We start from the raw sequence: 18,594 nt of genomic DNA on the forward strand, positions 1-18,594 counted from the left end.
TTCTCCTCTAAGACTTACAGTAGTTATTAAAGCACATTCTTGCATTTTTTGGAAACTGTGTGGAAAAGGAGATTTTGCGTTAGGACACATCGATGGCATGTAATGGTGCTCTTGAGTCCACTGTACAAATAAACATCTGTAAGGGTTGTTGATGTCCATTGTGGAGTTTTCTGCTGAAACCTTCTGTTTGTATTTTGATGAAGGTACTTGGGTTTGCAACCAGCGTGGCTTAAGATTTGTATTATGGAGAAGAATTGTGGTCTAACATGCAGATCACCTGCAGAGCATGGTATTTTAGACTTGAAGCACAGACCTTTGCCATTCACGTTAGCACAGTTCCATGCTGGAGTGCAGGCACTAGAAACTTTAGTGTTGGGTGTCCCAAGTTCAGACCAGGCTCTGAAGTTCACTTTACTATTTGCTCTCAGTTCCATGATGGCTGAACTCCTAAGCCCTCTGAGGCAGCAATATTATAGGTGGATATATGTTTATAATTATCTAAAGAGAGATGGGAGGCAAATGGATGAGGCCAGGCTCCTCTTGGTGGTGTGTAGCAATAATACAAGAAGTAATGACCTAAAACTTGAACAAAGGGGTTCCATGCAGAAGAACTTCTTTACGGTAAGGGTGACAGAGCACTGGAACAGGTTGCCCAGAGAGGTTGTGGAGTCTCTTTCTATGGAGATATTCAAGACCTGGCAGGACACCCATCTGCGTGACCTGTTGTAGAAGGGGGGTTTGAACTCGGTGATCTCTCGAGGTCCCTTCCAACCCCTACAGCTCTGTGACTCTGTGAATGCAGGCAATGTGAACGCATTAGGATTTTATTTGCTATTTGTTTTCTGAAAATTGTATGTCATACAATTTTTACTAAATGTTCTCAAATACTGTACTAAACATGTTGCTGCATGTTATCAGTTTAGTTTTTGACTTACAGACTTGTATGTGCTAACTGCTAAGAAATTGTTATTGATTTACAAAATAGATCAGAGGGTTTTTAATGAACTTTCTGAAATGCTTATTTTTTATTGTTTCAATTATTCATGTTTGAAGTGGTTCTTCTCAGTAGAATGCATACTGTGTGTAGTCTAACTGATTATTTACTAGATCTTTGTCTTTGTGTTTAATTTTTTCTGACAGCTGTCAAAATGTGTAGTATTTTTCTTGAAACAGAAAACATTGATGTAATAACAAACTATTTTGGCAGACAAAGTGCTTGCTACTACATTGAGCGTTTTAGAGAACTTCTCTGTATAACCTTGAAGTTCATAATTTCAGGCAAAAGTTGCGGTGACCTTTGTGTAGATGCTTGTGCCCAAGAGGTAACGAAAGTGAAATTATTTCAGTACATGAGGCTTAGGATTTGGCACAAGCCTTGTGCTTTTTATGCATCAGTGAGACTGGTAAGAAAATAATCATAAAAAACAAAGGCTGTAGATTACAAGGAAGCCACAAAACTAAATGCGATCTAAAATAAACTTGAGGTTCAGCACAGATAATATGCTTTAAATGAAGAACATAATGTTTGGCAAAATTAAAAGGCAAGCAAGGTTTTGGAAATTGCATGTTGTTGATGGAAACGGGCCAGACTACCAACTACCCATTATATACTGCTGTCAGGCCAAAGTATCGAAATGTGCCAGCATTTTGTTCTCAGCTTCATTCAGCACTTCTTTACTCATAACTGCTGTCCTGCCTCCTTCCAGAAGGAGCAGTCAGCTGGGAGCTCTAGGCCTCAGAGCGCAGGCAGGGGAACCTTTGGGCTGCCTCCACAGCCTGCCTGGGCTGACGTGTCTCCACATCCCTCCTCTGGAGGCCTCTGCTGCAGGCCAGAAGTGTGCAAGTGGAGAAGGGCTGTGCCCTGGGGGAGTGTGCGGACTCAAAATTGAGCTCAAGTGATGAGCTGGTAGTCTAGAAAGAGGAGGTGTAAGTAGCATGGAGTAAATGTGCTTTGTGGAAGAAGGGCAGCAGCAGCAGAGAGCTGGAGGCGTCCTGTCGGTGTGTGGGAGGAGCAGCACGCCTCCAGCCTCGTGCCTTCTGCATGGGCAGCAGGCTGCCTGATGGGTCCCATGGCTCCTCTGTGCTGTAACATAAATTGTATCTTAGGAGAGGTTTCCTGGAAAAAATAAAGCCAAGACCAGCATTTTCTGTCATACGTGTGGGGAACCATTGTGAATAATATTCTTTGAGGTAATTTTTCACTGACTGAATGTAGTGATGTTTGCCTTGATAAGAGACTCCGATGCTTCCAATGAAGCCCTTTTGTGTCTCTAATTTCTATCTGAGCACTGTAAGGATAGCTGGTCTCTCACCTTAAGTTTTCTCCAGGAGGATACAGTTTGTGCTATGTTAGGCCTCATACATTGGTAATCTTTTGATAACCTCATGTAAAGAATCTCTGGAAAGCAGATAATCCTAAAAAGAAATGAAGCCCCTCCCTCCTGCACTTTTTTTCTTATTATACCTTTCTAATGTTTTGTAGGAAGCAGTCTTTTTTTTTTTTTTTTTTTTTTTTTTTTAGTTGTATTTGTATCTGCATAGGGAACTAAAGAAAGTGCTTAGACTACATTAGTCTCAATTAGCAAAATGAAGAGGGTTGAGTTCCATACTAACGGGTTAACCTTCAGGACACAGGCTCCTTTAAATCCCAGGGATAAAAATAAAGTCAAAGGTTTTTCATCTTCTCTTTGTGATTGAATTTCTTATACTATGTCACATTTTCCACTCTTTTTCAGCAACCATAGGTACTAAAAATTAACTTCCTATAATGAAATTTTTTTCCTGTGATATCTTTTACCTTCAGAAATAGAGGTTTCAACAAAATAAGCTGTAAAAGACACATTTTTTTTTAATATAGCTTTTGTCATAGCAAGACAGTTTAACTATCATATGTAGAAATTTGATGATTATGGGATCAGAAAATAGAGTAGCATGTCTGAAGTATGCACATAACTGTTGATGATGAATGTGCCCCTAGTCCTCTGGAAATAGAAAGCAGAACGTGTGTGGGGTTTTTGTGTGTGTACGTGAGTTTTAAACTATTGTCCCTAGTTTTTACGCCTCAAGTAGTCTTCTTTCTACCTTTGGCTTGAGATGATAGTCCTTATTTAAATAAGTGAATGGCTTAAATGAAGATTAATAAATTACTTGCTTAACTGTGGTAACTTGTTATGGGCTTGGGGTTGTGCCCAATGCTTGAAAAATAACTGACAAAGCATTTCAGAATAATTACACTGTGCAGTGTTTTTGGATAAGTAATTTACCAAAGTATACTTGCATCTGTCTGATGGAATTATGTAAAAATGTAATTGGAAGAATGAGATTTTTTTTTTTCCTGCTCCTAACCAGTTTGTTATCTAGTGCTGTGGGCTCTTGAATCACTCAGTCTGTATTTCCTCCAATTGTATTTGCAGTTCACAGCTGGTCACATCCTAAAGCAAAGTTACTTCTTTTTGTAACAGCTAGAATGTGTGCTGTATGTTATCAGTTTTGGGTAACCACCTTGAGTTCAGTTCAGTTGGAAAGAAAGTAGTTCTTAAAAGTTACTCTTCTGAAGCACCGTAAGTGAAACGTGTTTCTCTCTGATTTGTGCTCTGAAGTTGATTGCAATTTAGTGATTGTGAAGTATTTGTAAGCATAAATAACAACAACAAAAAAAACCAAACAACTGTTAATGATCTCTTTTCTTCTGCAGAAAATTACATCAGCAGTTCGAAATGTATAAGGAGCAAGTAAAGAAGATGGGTGAAGAATCGCAGCAGCAGCAGGAGCAGAAGGGTGATGCCCCAACCTGTGGCATCTGCCACAAAACAAAATTTGCTGATGGCTGTGGCCATAACTGTTCATATTGCCAAACTAAATTTTGTGCACGCTGTGGAGGAAGAGTATCTTTACGGTCAAATAAGGTACGGAGTTATGAAAATCTAGCAACAAAATTCAGACCTCAGTATCTTTTATTCCTTGCTTAAGTGTGCTAATTACTGAAACAGATTTCCCTTACGGGAATAGATTGTTCTAAAAGTAATGCCTCCTATTTATTTCCATGGAGAACAACAGCAGATATAAAGAGTGCAGTAACACAATTTAATAGTGCAAATTCTCAGCTACAAAACACTATTTTTCAGCTTGCTCACCATCATTAACTTTGCATTGACTTTGCATTCACCAGCAATGAACAAGAGCCTGCATGCTATGCTTGTGAATATTGGCATGGCCATCCAGAATTTGGCTTGTCTTTCACATCTGTCACCACTGCTGAAATGCACCACCCACCACCTCACTGTGCTCACATCTGCTCTTTGGTCTCCATAAACATTCAGCAAGCATTGATGAATGTCAGTGGATGCCACTTTTTCCGCACAAAGCAATTCAACTCCACACTTTTACTTCACCCACACTTCCTTGTAAGATGCAGTATGATGCCATCTGTTACATGGCAATGATATGTAATGGAATATTGGTAAAAAGGTTCAACCTCTACTGCCTTACCACCAACATTTGCCTCCGACATTGTGGAGCAACATAATAAAATAGGAGGTATTGCTTCGTACAAAAAATTCAATGCACTAACTGTGCAGATTCGCAGCTGGCATTACAGGTGTTTATTAGGTAAGAACAGGTAGAAGAGCAAACTGAATTTTTAAGAAGTTTGGTCATGGAATGAAACATTCAGCAGGACTGAGGTAATCATGGAGAACTTCTGTTCTGAAATTAGTTTATTCAGTTCTTCAGATAATGTTCACATCTTTTAGATGCCTATACCAGACTCTGACAGATATTTGGAGAATATTCTTGGCTACTCAAAACTCATAGTAGTTTTTTGTGGAAATGCGTATTTTGTAAATCAACACGATCATGTATTTATTTATTAACATAATCATTTGTCAAAACCATTTATTTCCAAAAGTCTTTTTTTTTCTGTGATAGATTCATTGCAGTCTATAGTACTGTCTTAATCTTTTGGAAGGGAGGTGACAACGTTATGCTTTTTTTCGTCCAGGGAGGCTTTAATAATGGGCTGAAGTTTTGATTGACAGACTAGAAAATAATCTATTTGCTTATGATTAAAGAAACTGAGATTATGAATAAATCTCTCAAAATGCCTTGGTATGACCAGATTTTGTTAAAGTCACTTTAAAAGTCTATTGAAACTTTTACATTGAGTAAACTTATATATTACTGCTTTTACAACTAAACTGTGTAACTATTAATCAGAGAGAGAATTCCTGAACTAGTTCCATCTGATTATAAAAGCAATCAGGGCAGTTTTTTGTGTCATTGTATTAAGAGTCAAAGAAAGAGAATGTTAGGAGGAATGCATCATTTCCTAATGAGATGTTTAAGACATTGTTTAGAGTTGGAAGAGATCTTTCTCAGGAAGAATCATATAAACTTGGCAGATATTTGTCTAACTTATCTTGACAAGTCTCCAGATTCTTTTATACCCTCTTAGGTCATTTGTTCCATTGCTTACAATCAAATTCTATCTTTCTGTAAGGCCACTTCCACATTCACCATTGAGTCTGTTCTGCAGTTCCTCTCAGTTGGCATTTTTCTAATACTACGGTCAATAATTTAGTGTAATAAATAAACTTTTCTGGCTCTCATGCCTTCTGTTCTTGATCACTTATGAACATGCTGGAAAGATCATCGCTAGACAGATTCCCTGTGGGTCTTCACTGGAGATAGCTCTCAGTTAAAAAGCACTGACTATTTATTCCTGTTAATTTATTTTTGTCTTAAACCAGCTAAGTTTTCTCTTGACTTTATTTAGTCCTGTTTCATGGTAGATGAAATTTCTTCAAAAGCTTGGAAGGCCAACACGGCTATATCAACAAACTCCATTTACTCACTTTCTCGGTGACTTCTAGAAGAAATTGTAGTAAATGTAACAGCCATGACTTCCTGTTACTAGTGCTTTTTTTCCTTATATTTTACTATAATCTATTCAAATACTTTCTAATTTTATTCTATATTTTGGCTTCCACAGATTGGTGCAGTGGGGATGTCAGGCTCACGTGTCTATTAGGTGATCACACTCTCAAAGTCTTAAACTGGCCTCACTTTTTCTTCTTATTCATCTTGTCAATGTGAGACTATTTTTCAGTCAGTAGTTACATGTTTTATGCTTGACATGTTTTACGCTGAATACAGAATCTGCTTTTTTTGAAAAATAATTAGTTTTGTTTTGTTGATTTACTTTGCAGATCATTTTTCTGAAAGATCAGTTTGGGTCACTTTATATAAAGTGAGATTCTAGAGTAAGTCTTTGTAATCACAACGAACCAAAATATTTAATTTAGAAACCAAAATATTTAATTTAGATTCAGTCTAAATTGCTGATGTCTTTTATGCCTATACACATTATTTCACAAAATTAGTTTTGAATCCACCTTAGTGTAGCTTATAAGAATTCATTCTTTTTCATTTTCCTTACTGAATACTACTTCACCTTCTTGCAAGATGACTTGTTAATAGCTTCTTGTGTTAGCTGTATCTCATTTATTTTTTTGTTCTTTTGAACATAGATGTTTTTAGACATGTTTTACATGTCTTCTTTGGATGTTGTGTAAGATACTTCTTAAAGAATCTTTGTGTTTCCTGCAAGCGTTTCACCCTTTTGACTGTTCCTTTTGTTAGTTTGTTCTTAGACTGAACCTTTTGCCTTTTTTTCTTTCTGATCTTTCATTGTACAAACAAACCTTTGTTCTCTTGCTTAATCTTTTAAAATCTTCCACTATGAGTACATTTAGGAATAAAATGAGAATATGAATTTGAAAAATTGTTACACTTTTATTTTGCTCTCTCATGTTAGTATTTTTTGTTGTAATCAATGACAGGATGTATGTAACATTTATTTGGCTTTGTCTGAATTAATAAAGTACTTGGAGGTGATGGGATGGTGATGATTTTTTGTAAATTCTCAAAACAAGCAGTCCAGAGAATTTTATTCTTAGTATAATTTTTGGCTCATATTAAAATGCCAAAAAACATTTCCTAGTAGGAAGAGCAGTGGTATTTTTAAATACAGATAACAAGGTGAAGATAAGAATGTGTGATTTGTCCTCCCGGACTCCAGTCTGCTTTACAGATATACCTGCATATAAAACTGTGCAGGAAGGTGTTTTGCACAAAGAATCAAGTTAGGGGTCTCAGAATGGTTGGGTGATTTATTCCTTTTTCAATTTAGATACAGTGCCTCAAAAGAAGGCATTAAAATTAAGTCAGTGTGGTACAAAAATTGTAACTATATGTGAGTTCTTTCTAGATCAAACAGAATAATGATTATGGTGCTACTGTTGCTTCTGTGCCCTTGCTTACTACATTAGTGAGTGTTCGACCAGGGTAGGGAAGTTAAATTTCATGAAGGTAGGGGAACTTTAAATGGCACCACTTACTTTTTTGAACAGTTTCACATTGATTCAAATTCTATCAGAAGTAATAAATCAAATAACAATCCATAATGATAAGGTTCTACTGACATACAAGATACACTTTATTTGCAGAGAAATGCACACTGAATGAGACAGTAAACAGTAGAATGAGTTTTATGCAGCTAAGAAATTTAAATGCTAAAATGTTGAACTTACACTACTTTCAGATAGATAAAACTGTGTAGTGAATATACATTCCAGCAACTCAAAATGCCAGTTTAGTAAACTAACATTTAATTTGTAGAGAAAGAAAACAATACTTGTCTGAAAACTTAATTTGAAATGTGGTAAATACTTCCTTTTAGGATGCTGGGCAACCTACTACCCATTACAGCTGCTGAAACATTTCTCTCTTTGTCTCTGAACATCAAGAGATTTTCAGCTGTTTGGCAGGAACCTGCAAATGTGTTCGAAATACATGAAGTTTAAGTAGGAAAATTCTTCAGCTCCCTCTGGTTCTTTGAAAGATTTGCATTTTGATTACTTCTCTGAGGCTGTTAGTTTTTCTTTTTTTTTTCCTTCAGAAAACCATCAAGTTCTTTGATGAGCAAATGCATTTCTAACTGCAGGATGTACAGTGCAGACCATCCATAAGCAGTCAGAAAATGTAATTTATTTCATTCTGTTAGCAGGGAACAAAGAATTAGTGCCAATTAATGCCAATATCAGGATTTCTAGGTCACTGGGACTTAGAGCAGTTGCAGTGATTTCCTGTCACTTTCAAATAAGTTGGTTTGTTTTTTTTTTTTTTTTTTTTTTTTTTTTTTTTTTTTTTTAGAAAAATGGCTTGGTTCTGCGTTTCTCTAGAAAAGACATGACATGCATATTATCATACACTAGAAACCTCCAGCACATCTGAAATCTGATCATGGTATATGAGAACAACAATGTTAATGCCATAGTCGAATCTGGGATCAGCTGCCTAGGAAGGCTGTATGAGAAGGAGCCCTCAGAGGCTCCAAGGGGCGCTGTTTTTCTTGGGAGCTGCTTTACAGCTTGGGTACTCACCTCCATGCCACTGTCTGTCTGTGCCCCTTGCTGACCTGCGTCTGTAGGCTTGGCTTCCTGGCTGGCCTTTGTTCTGGCTCATCTCCATGACCTGTTGAGCTGTATCCTACTTTCCTTACCTGGGGCTGTGGGACAGAATTCTGTTGGTGGAAGCATTACCTGGCTCATATCTTCCTTTGTGCCCTGCTTTTGGCTATGGCTAGGCTACTGGCATTGCCTGCACCTAGACAGCACAACTCAGAAAAGCTGAGCTCTTTTGCTGCATACAGCACTGAGATTAGAAGCTCGCACAGCCGTCATTTTGAGCTGTGAGACCTTCTCAGCTTTGTAGATGTTGAAAGGAGCCTCTGAAGATCATCCAGCCTAAGCCCCAGGTACAGTAGGTTTCCTGCAGTAAGTTCCACAGGAAAATGCCCGGGTGGTTTTGAGTCTCTCCAGAGAAGAGACTCCACAGCCTCTGTGGGCAGCCTGTTCCAGTGCTCTGTCACCTTCACAGTAGTTCTTTTCTCATGTTTGTATGGAACGTCTGTGTTCCAGTTTGTTCCTACTTTCCTTTATCCTGTTACTGGGCACCACCAAAAGGTTCCTTACCCTATCGTCTTGACTCCTGCCTCTCTTATATTTGTAAACGTTGGTAAGATCTGCTCTCAGTCTTCTCCAGGCTTTACATCTCCAGGTCTCTCATCTTTTCCTCATAGGGGAGGTGCTCCAGGTCCCTCATCATCTTTGTAGCCCTCTGCTGAGTTAGTCTGGTAGTTCCCTGACTTTCTTGAACAGAGTAGCCCAGAATTGGACTCAGTACTCCAGATGTGGCCTCATCAGGGCAGAGAGCAGGGGGAATCGCCTCCTTCAACCTGCTGGCCACACTGTTTTTAAGGCCCAGAATACCATTGGCCTTCTTGGTCAGAGGGATGCACTGCGGCCTCCTGGTCACCCTGTTGTCCAACAGGGCACCTAGATCCTTCTCCACAGAGCTGCTTTTTCAAAGATCAGCCCCTAAACCTGTATGAATGCGTGCAGCTATTCCTCCCCAGAACTCTACCCTTGCCCTTGTTAAACCTCATCGGGTTCCTCTCTGCCCAGCTCTTCCATCTGCCTGGATCTTGCTGAATGGAAGCACAGCCTTCTGGATCTTCAGTCACTTCTCTTGCAAACTGATGCAGAACTGACACCCAGATGTTGCATTTCTACATCAACACCACAGATTTTCTTGATTGTTTTTTCAGACAAAAAAAGAGAAGTGATTCTAATAGAAACTTTGATATTATAATTTGATATTGTAATAACTACAGAAACTAGTTCTGTTATTCATTTGATTATTTTGGATTATTTTCACTTGGTAGCTGTTTTGAATTATATTAAACAGCAGATAATTATCTGGACATGTTTGAACTCTTCATTATTTCAAAGCTTTCAAAAAAATTTAAGAGATTATTATGAAGCTGACACAGTAAAGAATCAGTAACTTTAGGCAAACTGATAGCTTTGCACTTAAAGTGAAAAAATACTTTCTGGAAGTGTGGCTTTGGTGTACCCAGTCATATACTAGATGCATCTTCCAACTGATTCTTTTGAATGACTTATTCTGCTTTTCTCCTTAACGTGGGATGGAATTCTAGTCATTTTCTCAGATTATTCATGGAGATAAGGCCTTTTTCAACAAAACTGTTATTAAAATGTATGTGCATTCTCTCCATGAAATGGAATACTTATCTTCAAAGTTTGACTGGTTTGTTACATTTTTAGTATCTGTTCTTTGAGAACTGGATTGAATAGGTTCTTAATTAACTTTGCTATCAAAATGTCTGTCTCTCATATGATCTGTCTTGCCACTACTTTTATTCTACTGGTGTGTGTTTAGTGTTTTGTATCAACATCGGGCATGTGGCTGAGAAGCTAGAGTTAGTCCTAAGTATCTAGTGAAGGATGATTTCTTGTCTTTAATTTCACAGTTGTTTATATTTCATAGCCTGATTCAGAAAAGAAACTTCATCCTGAAAGTCTCACCAGATAGGTAGATTTTTGTCTGAAGCAAGTCTTGTGCATCTGTTGTGATTCATACATTATAGTGTGGATAAGAAGATTTGGAGTCTTATATGCCTTCAAACCAATTTCCAGAATTACTGCTTTGCATTGGAAAACTTATTTTGAAGTGCTTGAGACTCTTCATTATGCAACTGTGCTTCTTCAGCCTGGAAAAGTGAAGGCTGTGAGGTGAGCTTATTGTGGCCTTCTGATATTTAAAAGGAGATTATAAATATAAGGGAAATCAACTTTTTTAAGGGGAAGATAGTGAGCAGACAAGGGGGAATGGTTTTAAACTAAAGGAGGGGAGATTTAGGTTATATATCGGGGAATTTTTTTACTTGAGTGGTGAGTGCTGGAGCAGGCTGCCCAGAGAACCTGTTGATGCCTCGTCCCTGGAGGCCAGGCTAGATGGGGAGATGGGGCCTTGGGCAAACTGATTTAGTATTTCACCTAGTGGCTGGCAACCCTGCCTGTGGTAGGGGGTTGGAACTTGCTGATCCTTGAGATCCCTTCCAACCCAAGCCATTCTCTGATTCTGTACTGCAAATTTTTGAGAAATATATATCCTATAATGAGCTTTTCGGAAAGATGAGTAGTTGTGTACTCCTTGCATATGTTCTTAGGATGCATTTAGCATTTATTTGATCTCTTCTATCATTCAATTCAGGTTTTGGAAACTCTTGAACACAAATGAAGATTTGGCAAAATGAGACTGTGTTGAAATAGAATAGTGTTACCAGATCAATATATATGAGCCTGTAGTTTCTAACATTAGAATCTACTGGCCTGGAAGTAATAACTAGAAAAGCTGTCTCAAAGCTCTTAAACTATCTCCTCTTATCTATATATTAAAATATTTTATATTATATATATTATTTTATGTATTATATATTATATATATAACATTTATATATATAAAATATTTATGTATATATTGGTGTTACTGTGAGAGGCTGTTTCTGTCTATGAAATTTATTTTTAATACTTTTCTATTACTAAATTATTTGTTGTCTTATTAATGGAATTTTCTTCTTGTATGAATTTACTTTACAGTTCTACTTTGAGGTGTTTTAAAAATCCTTGTATTTTAGGCAAAAACTGAGTGGAAAAAGTAGATTAGAACATAATTCACAATATGAAGAGGGGCAGATCGTCTGTGCATTTGTAGGAGACTGTTAGAATATTTAACAGTTAAAATTTTTCTGTATATAATTATCATTTTCAATTTGGATTGAGTGGAAGATCATACCAGAACAGCATAAAAATAGTCAGGACTCTATAAATTACACTAGACATTATTTTTGGAATAGAGATGAAATAGGGAAAGAAAGTCATATTGATGACAAAGCGGAATGTTTAAATATATACAAGAGCATTTTATGTAGGTAAAAGCTATTGAAAAAGGCTAATATAGCTAGATTTTTTTTTTTAATGAGTGAGGATGAGCTATCACTGAATGTTGGAGATGATCTCTAAATCAGCTGGAAATCATCTCATCCAACTTCTTGCTCAAACAATGTTGAATTGCAGGAGTTTTCTGAGGTCTTTATCCAAATGAGCCTGGAATCCTCAGGGGCAGAGATTCAGCAACCCTTGGTCCCATGGTTCAGTGTGCATCTGAGGGGAACATTGCATGTAGCACCACTTGTCATCCAGTGACCAAATTATGGGTACTGCACAGTGCAGATTATCAGGAACACTTCAGAATAGCACTGTTTCTAACCAATTTCTTGAGATAGCACAGTTCTTCTTTATAGTCTGTTTTAAAACTTCAGGAATATTGATGCAGTGGATATTATGAAAAACTGAAGGCAGAGAGCAGGATTTTGTAAGTTATTATGATATGAAGGACTGTGCTAGAAACAGATAGTTGTGCTTTAAGGCCCAGTCAGCCTAAGTAGGTAGAATGGTAACTTAAGCTATATGGTAAATAACCAAACACAAGTAATAAAGACAGTTTTCATCTTGAAGTTTATTTTCCTAATGGCCTTGTCTCTTTTTTTAAATCTGTGTAATTTTAACCTCTTCTATTTGCTATTTACATTTCTCATTCATTGATTTTTTTTTAAATGTTTCTGTTTTCTAGTTTAAATGTCGTCATTTCTGTTTCTCATTTTTGTGTTAAAATGCTACCTTTGCTTTTTTCTTCAGTTTCATGTATTTAAAATCTTTGTCATTATTTTCTGTTTTGTCTACTATATCTTTTAGGAATTTATATGATTTTGCCAAGTTCTTTTGTTTAAAATTGAATCCTTAAACTGGAGACATGGGCAGGTCTGATTCTTTTGCTCTTCTGTGCTGTTACTTAGTTCTTCCTGCAGAGGAGAGACGTTTTCCAAGAAAGGAACTAAGTTCCACAGACACTGTTTCAAAAATTTCTTAGTCTCTGTGCTGAGGACACCTAGTTATGGATTATGCTCTGCTTGCATAGGAGAAGTATTTCTTCAGAAGATATTTATACACTGGGTATTTCCATTCAAAACATCTCCTGCCACTCATTGCAGAACTTAGTTCAGAAGACCACTAAAAACTGTAGCATGTTTGAAAATGCTCTGAATTTAAAGCCACTGCACATGAGATCAAATTGAGTCAGATGGGGTGTGTTGAGGTAGGCCAGTCTCCTGCTCCAAGCAGGTTTACATCCAGAATTAGACCAGGTTTCTCAGGATTTCATTGAAGTGAGTTGTGAAAGTCTGCAGCTTCTGTAACTTCTTTGGGCAGACTCTTTCAGTGCTTATCAACTGTTCAGGCTTTTTCCTCTTACATCCTGTCCAACCCACCTTTTGTAGCATTTTGTCCATTAGCTGTGCGTCTTCAAGAAAAATTCTGACTTTGTTTTCTCTATAGTTCAAATTTATGTAGTTGAAGATTGCAAATAGTTCCTCTCTTTCCCCACTCATCCCACCCTGCTTCTTTAGGCAAAGCAAGCCTCCCTCCCTCAACTCCTTGTGTACTCTACTCCTGTTTGTCCTAGCTGGCTTCTGCTGTGTTCTCTCCTGTTTGTTATATAACACTGGTGTTGGGGGGGGGAACCTGAAACTTCAATAGCACAGGAGCACAAAGTTACACGTCATATGGGTATCTGAATAACAAAGCATAGAATTGTTGTCACCCTTTCTTGGTGAGCAGTTTTATTTTAACTAGGCAAAATGCTTATCTGCATGCCTAGATTTAATCTCTGTACTGGCATGTGAAATTGAGGTACCAGAAAATACTGCTCATTTATACATTATTCACCATCATTCGCAAAATGGGATATAGTTTTGACTGAATTATTGCTTTGAATAATTTTGTTTCCTGAAGTATTATTCCATTTGCAATTATAAACACCTAAAATACGGCTCTTCCAAGGAAAATAATAATAAATGGGAATATTTGTATTTGAATATGAAAAAAGTGTAATATAGACCTGATATGACTTGCAGTGAACCCTTGTGAAAAACTCTTGTATCTTTGTGCTTTAAAACTCTGAAATTTTGAAGACCTACCAAGTAACTAACATGCAGTTATGCCATTATACATATCCTCAGTCTGTCTATAGTATAAAGAAATCCACCACCTCTCTGGACTCAGTGCAAGTGCAAAGGGTTGATGCATGCTAATCATTTGCAACACTGGTGTCTCAGACATGTGTGGAGATAAATTCTGCATCCTTTGTATGACATGCCCCATTTGTTTAATTAAGGTAAAATAGAGATGACTCCAAATTATTTTTATGAAAACTGTTTTCTCTGTGGAACTTTCCTTGTACGAATATTTTATTTTCTTTCATGTGTAAAATCTACTCAATTTCACTCAACAAATTAAGAAAATTATTACAATAGAATATTTTTAATAGATCATCTTTGCCATTATGGGAAATAAGAACGATCTATATATTAATTTTGACATTTGTTCATTTATTTACTAACAAATACTGCTGCTTGCTTTCAAAATCAAAGTGACTCTTTCCTTCTTTGTCTTTTTTGTCCTTTTTTTTCTTGCTTTCGTGGATGTGAACTCCAGGAGGACAAAGTGGTTAGAGCCTTTTTTCTGTCTAAAGTCCTTTTCTTTTATGGGTAGACTTATTTCCTGGCCTACATTTGCTTTCATTTACACAGGTGTAATTCCTGCTGAAGGCAAGGGGAGTTACTATAATTAAAATGAAAGCAATAATTTGTCATGAAAGGCTTACCTGCTTTTCAGATAACTTAGTTACAATCTGAGTTGTTGTGGATGTGATGCATGATATTCCTCTCTGTTTGCAGCTTTTCTGAGCATGCTCCTACCTTTCCTTTAGTTTTGCAATATGATATGTGCACAGTTTAAAAAAAAAAAAAAAAAGAAAAAGAAAAAAGTAGGAAATTGTCTAGTAGGTGTTTTGCATACAAAAATGCAAATGAATTTCATCACAGTGCCATAAACTGAGTCACTTTTGCCTCCTATGATATCAATATGTGCATTGCTGATGTGTATGCAGTGTTTTTAGTTTCTGTAGCACAGTAATTCAGTTTTGGTTTTTAGTTGCAATACAATTAGATGGCAATAATTTTTAAGAAAAAGTCTTAACATTTAGAAATATGCTAGCAAAAACTTAGAGGAATCCACAAATACATATTATTTTTAACATTAATGGTCTGTAGGCATTCAAAAAAATGTAGTGCACATATCGTATGAAGCATAATGTTGAAATAATGTCAGAAGTTATGCATGTCACTGACACTGTTCTGCTAATATTATACCTAAAGTAAATATTTTAATCTGATTTTATTTTTATATATGTTTAGGAAAGGCAGTATAAAGATGAATTTGAGAATAATCTGGAGTACATTTCAATATTTTACATTTTAAATGTAATTTTCAAAAATTAGAATCAAGAAAGCTACCTGTGCTGATGTGAATCTACTCTTTCACAAAAATCTCGAATGTATTCTAATAGGAACTGCAATTGCAGAAACTTGCCCTACAATGCTTGGAGAGTAGGTTCCTGTATGAACTAGAGAAATTCTTTAGCATTCGTAAGCATTCAGTGAATGTTTATGTGGCACAGTCTTTCACTGCAGTAAATAGGATATTGTTTCCTACTGGTGACATCGTCAAGGCTCACATTCAACTTGCATTTATCACTGAGAAATACATTGTGGAAAGCTGTAAATCACTTGCTGTTGTTACTATTTAGGATGTGTTTTTACAAGGGCATATGTGATCTTTGTGATGGAACACATGGGTCCCCCAGTCTGTTACAGGATCACAGAAGACTTGGGTGCACTTGTGGATGGCAAGCTAGATATCATGACTGGCAATATGCCATTGCAGCCCAGACAGCCAACCATATCCTGGGCCTCACTAAAAGAAGTGTGGTCAGCAGGTTGAGGGAGGTGATCCTGCCCCTCTGCTCTGCACTGGTGAGGCCTCACCTGGAGTACTGCATCCAGATGTGGAGTCCTCAGTACAGGAGAGGCGTGAACCTGTTAGAGCGCAACCAGAGGAGGGCCACAACAATGATCCAAGGGATGGAACACCTCCTATATGAGGACAGGCTGAAAGAGCTGGGGCTGTTCAGCTTGGAGAAGAGAAGGCTCCCAGGGGGACCTGACAGAAGGTGGTTTAATAGAAAAGTCTCCTTGAAGAGTCAATTTCTCTCAGTGTAATATTGTAAGGAATTGATGCATGTTCATGATGTTCCCATAGTCAATCTAACAACTAGTGTCCATAAGGTACTCTGTATTGTAGCAGTATCAAATCCTACAGTCTCTTGGGAGTGAAGGGGAAGAGTAAAGGAATTATAGTAATAATGTTATATGATTATTACGTTTTTCTGCCTACCTCTGTTTAGGAGGAAAGACACAGGAATTACTACAGCTAATGAATTAGTCAGGTTTTACCATGAGTAACAGTCATGCCTCAATTTGCTTTAGGTAATATCTGGTTCTGCTAATTTTTGAAATGAAGGTTTTAGGAGTTAAGAAGGAAGAAAGAACATGTTACAGGTCATAGTTGTCTTGACTACAGATATTGTGAAGTAAGGATAACAGTGATCTATTTTAGCGATGTTAGCATGGTTAAAAATATTGGTACATTCTTTGCAGGTAGTCCAAGCAGGTATCTCAATAAAAATAGGATTTAAAAAAATATATACAGCATTTACTTGTATGTTACACATGCAAAGAATCCTTGATATTACTGGTTATCCTTTGTTTTCCATTGTTAGCCTTTCAGAGGAAGTGTGAATTACTGTCGTCAGTGCTGGAGCAGTACAATAAAGACATGGTGTTACTGAAAAGGGTACAGGGGAGGCCATGGTGATGTTGGAAGGTCTGGAGCACCCTTCCTACAAAGACAAGCTGAGAGACTTGTGCTCATTCAGCCTGGAGAACTTCTCTGGCTCCTTTTCAGTACCTAAGAGGGGTTACAGGAAGGCTTTAGGGAGACCCTTTGTAAGGGCACTTAGTGATAGAGCAAGGAGGAATGGCTTTAAACAAAAAATGCTTAGCTATTATGAAGCTAACCTGGTGAGGCACTGGCACAGGCTGCCCAGAAAAACTGTGGATGTCCCATTTCTGGAGGCATTCAAGGTCAGGATGGGGCTTTGGGCAACTTGATGTAATGGAGGGTGTTCCTGTCCATGCCAGGGAGTTGGAACTGGATGGTCCTTAAGGTCCCTTTCAACCCAAGCCATTCTTGGTTCTATGAATTGGAATTTCTTAAGAGAGTCCTATTCTGTATTTAGTAACTGTAGGAGTGACAAATTCAATCTAGTGTACCAGATAAAATTATATATAGATATATACATAAGATATATAAGGTCTACATAAGGTAGATATAAGATCTTACGTAGACCTTATATATAAGATCTTTACGTAGATGTTTATGTTTTTATAACTACATAAGATATATCTACATAAAGATCTTATATATACCTTTATATATATACATAATGTATATATGGTATATATTATTATATCTACATAAGATGTTATATATACCTTATATATATATGTATATATATAAGATCTTTATGTAGATTTAAGATAAATTTAAGATCTTCTGGATCTCCGTCCTCCTACTTAAATTTTTACAATTTCTAGCCAAATAATGATATTAAAAGGAGCATTTCCACTGGCTGTAATAGTGTATAGCTATATCACTGAAACTCTTGAAAGGTCTGATTAAAAAAGCTGAGGTGCTAAGAAGTGCAACAGTTGGTGAAAAATGGATCTTCACTGCAAATATTAGGAAATGAATATTTTAATTTTGACTGAATTTGTATTTAAACAAAATTATATATTATATAACTTTACTTGGCTTTAAAGTTGTCATAGATATTTCTAGGGAAAACAGGTGAAGTCATCTTGAAGGTTTTGGAAATAGCTAGCAAGAGAAAACATGGTTCCTTCTGATGTAGATTCCTTCTTTTGCTGGTCATGGGTCTGGCTCTTCAGAGCTTTAAAAATCTCTAGTGTTTAGTTATGGATGTATATGGTTTAGATACATCAATCTGTGCTTTTCAAGGGCTCATTTTCTTATTCCTTCTTTAATGACTGTCTCAGGCACAGAGATAAAAGACCAGCTTTTATGGTTTGAGTTAGCTCCATCTTAATTTAATTACGTGGAAATATTATTTGCGACAAATAATGTTGAAGTCAGTGCTGCATGACTGAAGGAGAGTGGAAATCTCATTCTGAATTAGACGGTGTCTGTAGCTGGTAATGAATTCTGTTTTCTCTCTCATCTCAGAAGTTAGGATGCCATTGCTGATTGTTGTAAAGCTAGAGTCAGCTGAAGCAAAAAAGATGGTATCTATGTGAGCGCAGTGTATGGAGAAGACTTTTTTTAAAATTGAAAGAAGAGAGGCTTTAAAGATACCATGGATCCTTTATACTCCTGCTACTGAGAGGAAATGTCTCCGTAATTTCATGTAGCCACCTTCATACTAGAAAAAATTGTCTCCAAAGTGGGCAGTGATGAAACAGGAACCAGAGAAAGTGGGAAGACTGAACAATTAGGTATTAGTGTTATATATACTAATGCAGATCTGTAACTCAAGCTTGAAGAATTGATTGTATTTTCTAAGCTATATTTCTGCATAATCAGAAAGCTTATGATGTGAAGTTGGCAAGTTAGAAGCTCGGCATAGAGAGAATCT

General features: G+C 36.9%; 1 protein-coding gene and 1 long non-coding RNA gene across 19 annotated transcripts in view; one reads left to right on the top strand and one right to left on the bottom strand.

Moving 5' to 3' along the window:
• Positions 1–18,594, bottom strand: part of LOC128091540 (uncharacterized) — a 340,253-nt gene that overhangs the window by 235,879 nt on the left and 85,780 nt on the right. The window lies entirely within an intron of this gene.
• The window catches only part of RIMS2 (regulating synaptic membrane exocytosis 2), a 433,643-nt gene that overhangs the window by 74,650 nt on the left and 340,399 nt on the right, over positions 1–18,594 (top strand). For all 18 annotated transcript variants that reach the window (XM_052704729.1, XM_052704718.1, XM_052704722.1 and 15 more), the window contains exon 2: positions 3,695–3,905. In XM_052704729.1, the coding sequence (XP_052560689.1) occupies positions 3,695–3,905 (211 nt within the window). The remainder of the gene's footprint in view (positions 1–3,694; positions 3,906–18,594) is intronic.

The sequence above is a fragment of the Tympanuchus pallidicinctus genome, unplaced genomic scaffold, assembly GCF_026119805.1.
Source record: "Tympanuchus pallidicinctus isolate F22 unplaced genomic scaffold, pur_lepc_1.0 scaffold5, whole genome shotgun sequence".
Taxonomy (NCBI): Eukaryota; Metazoa; Chordata; class Aves; order Galliformes; family Phasianidae; genus Tympanuchus; species Tympanuchus pallidicinctus.